General features: G+C 45.7%; 2 protein-coding genes and 1 long non-coding RNA gene across 3 annotated transcripts in view; 1 reads left to right on the top strand and 2 right to left on the bottom strand.

Moving 5' to 3' along the window:
• Positions 1-6: 6 nt before the first annotated feature.
• On the bottom strand, positions 7-3,340 carry cacng6b (calcium channel, voltage-dependent, gamma subunit 6b). Its single transcript, XM_025061333.1, has 4 exons — positions 2,956-3,340; positions 1,755-1,829; positions 677-814; positions 7-490 (listed from the first exon to the last, which is right to left on the bottom strand). The coding sequence occupies exons 1-4, from the start codon at positions 3,317-3,319 to the stop codon at positions 270-272; spliced, it is 798 nt and encodes a 265-aa protein (XP_024917101.1). The 5' UTR covers positions 3,320-3,340; the 3' UTR covers positions 7-269.
• Positions 2,436-3,374, top strand: LOC112487911 (uncharacterized). The gene is made up of 3 exons (XR_003051455.1): positions 2,436-2,675; positions 2,962-3,062; positions 3,238-3,374. It is a non-coding gene; the product is annotated as an uncharacterized LOC112487911 (long non-coding RNA).
• A 2,607-nt stretch (positions 3,375-5,981) lies between these two features.
• The window catches only part of u2af2a (U2 small nuclear RNA auxiliary factor 2a), a 7,808-nt gene continuing 6,558 nt past the window's right edge, over positions 5,982-7,231 (bottom strand). The window contains exon 12 of the mRNA XM_025061446.1: positions 5,982-6,303. The gene's annotated coding sequence lies outside the window, so the exon portion shown is untranslated. The remainder of the gene's footprint in view (positions 6,304-7,231) is intronic.

Genomic DNA, 7,231 nt, shown 5'->3' with positions numbered 1-7,231 from the left:
ATTAAAGCTCAGCCTGTGACTTCACTACAGAACAAACCTCCGACCACAGCAGCTGTGAAGCGTTGCCTCGTCACACTGCTGACAACTGCGATATACGTCAAAAAAAGCAGCAAAGTAACAAATACAGGAGCGTCCGACCCTGGAGCAGCGCCTCTGGGCCAGGCAGCATCCACAAACGGTTTAAGACCATCGACGACCCTCTGACGTGTGAGATGCACCGAGGCTGGAGCTAAAACACCTCAGGTGCAGCGCGTGTCAGCATACAAGTGCTAGGTGGCGCTATTTTTGTGTGGCAAGCATTTCTGCCATGGGCTGAAGGGAAGAGACAGGAGAATGAAGAGCAAACCTCCGAAAATCAGAGTGGCTCCGGCCCCCCCCACACAGGCCACCGACCAGGAGAGCTCGTGGTGAAGAGGGACGGAGTGGTCACTGGACAGGAGGGCCAGGACGGACTGGTGGAAGACCAGGATGGAGATGAGGACCAGGACACCTGCACCAGGAGACGGAGGGGGGGGCGAGGACAACAAAGAGTGTGTGTTAGTGTGGTACAGTCAGTGAGGATTTAAAGTTCAGAAATAACGTGTGTGTGTGTTGACGTGTGTGTGTGTGTGTGTGTGTGTGTTGTTTCCCTTCAGTCCCAGACTGAAGTACTCTCACAGCAGTATTGCAGTAGTACCTGACAGGATGAAGCAGAAGGCGGCCGGTTTGAGAAAGAACTGGACGCCTTTACTCAGGGCCATGGCGATGCAGACTGAACCGGTCACCATCAGGACCAGACTCAGCAGAGCCAAGATGGCTGCCGCAAGGTTTAGGTCTGTGAAGGAGAGGGGAGGCTGAAGGTGATCGCAGTAGTACTCGGCAGTACTACAGGGAGTACTGCATTAAAGTTGGGCATTAAAGTTTCTAGGAGTTTCCAATCTCTGCCCCCGGTGGTGAATCTATGAATGAGTTGAGTACGCGTCTGTAAAAATAACAGTTGGCATCGAACTGTGAGCAGGTGCAGCGGCAGTAAACTGATCCACTGGGCCACAGGCCAGGCCAAGGTGTTTGACTGGGGTTCAACATATGATTGTTTTCAGTAAAACATGGAAACGCAGTACAGGAGAAGTACTAGCTGTAGTACTCCCATGAGTTACTGTAGTTTGTTATGTTTTATTACCATATTGATGTGTGTGTGTGTGTGTGTGTGTGTGTGTGTGAGATAATGCATCAGGAGTTCTAACGTTAACCCTTCGTTCCCACAGTTGAACTGATCCACTGTACGTGAAGCTAATGCTAAGATTTTGAATCAAAACTTTTGATTGACGGTCCCTCCAGATTAGCCCCGCCCCCAACACACCCTACAGTAATACAGTACTTCACAACTAGTCACAACTAGTCAGTGAAATTACAGCAGTTCAACTGTCTTCAACTTCAACATGAAACAGTCGATCACATGACTATCAGTGTGACACACACACACACACACACACACACCCACACACACACACACACACACACACACACACACACACACACACACACACACACAGCAGCTTTCTGGACAGTGGCGTGAACTCATTGATCAGTGACAAGTCTAGGAGTCAGAGGTCAGTTCAGGTTTAGAACAGTGACCTCTACTGTTGATATAAAGTCATATCAATCTTAAAACACTTGATCTCTTCTAGTTTTTGTTAGGTTTAATTTTTTGTTAAAGATTTTTTTTAATTATTCTTCTGTCTTATTAAATGTATGAGAAAAGTTTAAAGACTCACTTTTGTTCGTCGTCTTTTTGAAGATCACTGCATTTTCACCAGATGTGAAAAATTTGAAATAAGTGCAGTTGGAATCTGTGGAGAAAAAAAACAAAATAAGTTTATCTCTCTATACTCTGTCTGTCAGTCTCCCCCCTCCTCCCCCATCTCTCTCCCCCTCCTTCATATTTCTCAAGTTATATTTTAAATTTAATAAAACAAACCCAAACAACCAGTGTGGGGGACGCTCCGTTTCCGCCTGTTTAAAATGATCGTCTTTACTGACATCAGAGATGCACATGGGTTTTTTTTAACTCGATAACTAAATACAAAAAACAAAAACCATTTAAACAAACTGGAACTGACCAGTTGGATTTGTTCCGATCTTTTTTACCTTTTTTTTTCATATTTCTGTGGGTCACGTGTATACGTGTACTGGGCAAAATACTGTGGTTATGACGTCGATATCAAGTCAAGTCAGCGACTACCAGCATTTTGACCGAGTTAACGAATTATTCACAGTAAGAAAAACTTTTATTCCGATTATACCGTTGCTGCTTGAACGCTACACTCACTGCAGTCCCCTGAGGTCTCGCAGAAAGGAGTGGGAGTGGCCAGAGCGCCTGATTAAAAAACGTGTGGGGTGTTTTTTAATCAGGCGCTCTGGCCACTCCCGAGCTGCTCACGAAAATGTACGGTATATTAAATATTATCAAGATGGCGTCTTTATTTCCTGATGTACGATAATCATCGAGCCGACAATCATCGTACACACCGAATACTACGCTAATGGTTGACGCATTTAATCATAAATACTCGCTGAGCTACATACAGTATGTGGAGGCAAATATTTGGGAAAATTATATTTGTATTATACATTTTCAGAAAATTATTAGTAGAGTTGAGCTGCCTTTGCTCAAAAGTTGACATTCCAAAAAAAATGTAAGTTTAAAAAAAAAACTATTATTATTATTTTTTATTCATTTACGGACCATTTCATTTTTAAAGACCTTTTCAGAAAAATTATTAATATACTGTCTTGTTTTTGATGAAAAGCAGATGTTCTAAAAAATATATAGTTTTTCTGAATTTTCAAAAAAATTGACTTTGCTCAAAATGATTTTGGTTCATATTCAATAAACTAATTCTTTCAATATACTTATATATATATATACATATATATACTTTAGTCCTAATGACAGACGTCAACCTCGTCTCTCACCTCCAGGTAGTTCAGCTGGACCACAGCTTGTCCTCTCCGGGTCAATGTCAGCCACCCACAGTGTGCGGATGCAGCCTTTCCAGAGGCCGTAGTGGGCCATCTGACAGGTCTGGTTACCGCTGAAATTCTTAGGCTGGGCCAGAACCGCCCAAAACTCTGTCCCCATGCCCAGGACCGTCAGCGTCACCCCGATGATGGCCACGAAGAAGGCCAGCTTGATCTTCCCCTCCTGGCTGTCACTCATCTTGTGTCGTCTGTGTCCCCGTCCTCCTTTCATTCCAGCCACCCCCCCACCTTGACCAACCCCCGCCACACCGATCCGACCCTCCTCATCCTGTACGAAGAAGTTGGACCACAGACTCATCTCAACAGGTCACCGGGCCCGGACCAGAAGATCAGGCGACGGGTGGAGGACTCGGGTTCAGTCTGGACCGGCAGAACCTAGATGAAGTTCTCCATCCAGGATTCAGGGAAAAGACGACGGAAAGTTCTGACTCGATAACGTTCTGAATGAGGGGGAGGGGCAGGAAGGGGCGGGGGACGAAGAAGAAATGCTGTGAGGCTGACACAGACGCAGGTCCCAGAAAACCAACGTCCGTCTTCGTCTGAAAAAGACAAATAAATATATATATATATATGTGTGTGTATACTTCATAGTTTTATTTTTATATATAAATAAACAAATACACACTTTATCATATTGTATATATTTTGTAGAGTCACATGTTTGTAGAGACTGTAGAGTTTGACTTCAGACACTGAACATTTCACTCTGATCTTTGATCGTCTCCCTCACAGGCAGGACCAGGACCAGGACCAGGACCAGGACCAGGACCAGGACCAGGACCAGGTCCAGAATGTTCGTCCAAAACCTAAATCCTTCCACTTACATAGAACCTGGACCAAACAGGACCATGAACCAGCACTGAACTGGAACACTGAGCCGACAGGTGTTTGAACCAGGTGACACCAGTGAGGCTAATGGACCGGACCAGTGAGAGTGGCATCACTGATTAACCCAGACTAACAGGAGAGGAGGGGGGAGACACGCCTCGCAGACACCAGTGTGTGTGTGTTGTTAGTTGTTGTTTGAACACACACACACACACACACATATTCTGGTGACTGTGGACACTGTGGACCGCTCAGTGGAATTCTGATCCAGCATTAACTGGAATGAAGGACAGGAAGAGAGTGACGGCCAAGTTAGTAATCACAAAATGACAATGATGACATCACATGACGTCCCTGGGGGGGGAGGGGGGGGATCACACCAGAGACTGAGGATTATTCAAAACCAGTCTAGTCACACACTTGTAGCTCACCGTGCACGACTACAGTGACACACACACACACGTCCACACACACACACACACAGCTCCGTTTGGGCTGCGACGAAACGTTTTTACCTCAGGAAGTGGAGAGAAAGTCTGAGCGTCGGCCGTGGAGTTCAGTTCAGGGTGAAGAGACCAAAGTGAATGGACGAGGAGACGGGAGAGTCCAGGGAGGAGGGGAGGGAGGAGGGGGGGAGTTATGGAAAGTAAGTCTGACAGGGGAGGGGGCTGCAGTCTGCTGGGTTTATTTAACCATTAGCAGTGTTGACGCTGTGTGTGTGTGTGAGAGAGAGAGAGGAAACTCCAGCAGCAAACACTCTGCGTGTCTTAAATCCGTCAGTGGAGGTGTTACAGGGTGGTGTGTGTGTGTGTGTGTGAATCTATTTTAAGCAGCCACCTGTTAATGACATTAAGTGAGGCTGGAGGCGGAGCCTGTGCTCATATGAGCGACTGGCACAGAGGGAGAAGGGGGGGGGGGGGGGGGGGGGGGGGGGGGGGGGGGGGGGGGGCAGCACGGGGGTCGTACGTGATTGGACCATGACTCCAGGTCTCAGTCTCTGAGTTCTCAGGTCTCAGAGACTGAGGGTGATGATGATGTCATGATGACATCACCACAGCACATTTGATGTTTGGATGAAACCTGGATGAACACGTTCTTATTCAGACCCGACTGTGACCTGGTGTCAAAGGTCACTGAAGAGGAGAGCAGATGGGGGAGGGGCCGAGTCTGGACTCATCTGTTGTCAGACGTGGTGACATTTATGAATGAGGATAAAATATTATCAAACATCCAATTAAAGCATTTCAATAACACATTTTAAAAATAAATTTAAAAATTACCTTAAGAGCAAATTTGATTATTGACATCAAGACACGGACCAGATGTTGGCGATTCATGGGCCAGAAGTGGTCCCCAGGCCGGGAGTTTGACACCACATGTTGCTCGTGTGACCACGGACTGTTTTGTATTCATGTACTTTGGACTTTTATTGTAGTACCGTATACTTGACTTTTGACCTCCCAGTCCTGCAGACGTGTCTGTGGTCCAGTACAGACTGAACCACCAGACGGAAAAGAAACTCTTCGTTTTGACTGTTTCAATTTTTTTTTTTTAAGAATTGTTAAAAAAACAAGCGTCCATTTTTGTTGGCCATAGAGATTAATATCAAGAGATGACGTCAGAGTAAAGGTGCAGCTTCTGTAAAATGGCTCCATCTTTTGGACAGAACCATTAACTTCAGCATCTGATTAATTAGGACCTTAGTTCTAAAGCTGTGGTCCATGTTGTACTGCAGTATTTTCCTGTACTCTTCCTGAGGGTCAGTGTTGCCAGCTCTACAGAACAACAGGGGGAGTGGTCTCAAAATAAGGCTGGGGGGCCAATTAGTAGATCGTGTTCTAGTAGATCACAACGGGACTGGAGTTGAATCCTGAGCAAAAAAACCACAGAGTTATAACCAGACCAACAACATCAGTGATTAGAAACGATATATTCAGCTCATAAACACAGATTTACAGCTGGTCCAAAAACAGGTACAAGTTGTGAAAAACCTGGTAAATAAAATGAAACGTCATACTGAACCTCAGAAAAGTCATCTCCAGGAAAAAACAGATTTTTCCAGACTGGGAAAAATGCTGCTGGTGCTGGGGGTGGGGTGGGGGGGAAGAGCCAAAATAACATGAAAGACGACATCATGTAAATTCACTTTTTATTCAACATTTTGAAAACAAATTGGACAAATGAAAGAGACTTCCTGTCTTTATAAACTAATGGGGTTTTTTAAGATTTTCAATTGTTTTAAGAAATCACATTTTCTCCAGAGAGAGAAAAACAAAAAGGACACAGTAATAGTGAAAAAGAAGCTTTTTTTAACAACACCTTCTCTCTGATACCGTCTCCCTGCAGCTGTTTAAGCAGTTCAAGGTGTTACATGAAAGTTTAGTCGTGAGCCCAGTGTGGTCGTCATGGAAACAAAGGCAGGAGACGAGGGGGGAGAGGAACAACATCCTGACAACAAGGGAAAGAAATCATGAGGAGGAAAAGTCGGAGGGAAAATTATTTCAGTTTACCACAGAAAAAAGAAAATGTGAAGAGAAAGTCCGACGGACCGGAGTCCGGCGGGCCGGAGTCCGACGGACCGGAGTCCGACGGACCGGAGTCCGACGGACTGTTAATCCTGCAGTACAACATGAGCCATGGATGGTAGTCACACACATACACACAGATGTGAAATCCTGTGTGTGTGTGTGTGTGTGGGGGGGGGGGGGCAGGAACAACAACAACAACAGTGGTGAGTGACGGTGAACAGCAGGGGGCGATGAGTGTTCTGTGATGTTGAACGGATGCTGACGTGTCGTGTTAAGGCTGTTTTGGTGAAGAAGTCGTTCACCTTCACTGATCCAAACTGTCTGTGTTTACACCAATCAGGACAACACACACACACACACACACACACTCCACCACAGGACAGGAAAACAACAGTCCTCAGTCATCACTCCGCTGTTACAGACACTCATCACAACCGTTACAGGTCCAATTATACAAGCAATTGTCCTGAGGGGGGCAGTAGCGGGCCAGTAATGAAGACTGTGTGTGTGTGACTCAGGGATGTGTGTGTGTGTCTATATAATTAAAGAAACGTCCCCCCCCCACAGATCTGTCCAATTACGTCTCTACAGCTCCTCCTAAAGTACTTCAAACAGACTAGCTCCATTTAAATACAAACCTGTAAGTGCCCCCCCACCCCAAAATAACTCCCATTCACAAAGTATAAAAATGGTTAACCCTAATCTTAGACATTTCTCAAAAATCTTTGTTGCCCCACCCCCACCCCTCCCCCAGCTCCAGCTCTGACCAGTTAAAACCTCCTCAGTTTCCTTCGTTTCTTCCATCTGATCTCAGCCTAATGATGAATTAGTCCAGAGCTGCTGGAGGCTAACCC

Source organism: Cynoglossus semilaevis, chromosome 13 (genome assembly GCF_000523025.1).
Source record: "Cynoglossus semilaevis isolate Cse_v1.0 chromosome 13, Cse_v1.0, whole genome shotgun sequence".
In the NCBI taxonomy this organism is placed as follows: Eukaryota; Metazoa; Chordata; class Actinopteri; order Pleuronectiformes; family Cynoglossidae; genus Cynoglossus; species Cynoglossus semilaevis.
The sequence above is the reverse complement of the archived record's forward strand: the minus strand, read 5'-3'. Positions and strand labels throughout refer to the sequence as shown.

Bases quoted from the DNA above. Each gene is read 5' to 3' on its own strand.
- cacng6b (XM_025061333.1), bottom strand. From the start codon at position 3,319: ATGAGTCTGTGGTCCAACTTCTTCGTACAGGATGAGGAGGGTCGGATC. The intron at 815-1,754 runs GTGAGTCTTTAA...TCTCCTTCACAG, and splicing joins CAAAAAGACGACGAACAAAA to ACCTAAACCTTGCGGCAGCC. The intron at 491-676 runs GTACTACTGCAA...CTCCTGGTGCAG, and splicing joins CTTCTGCTTCATCCTGTCAG to GTGTCCTGGTCCTCATCTCC.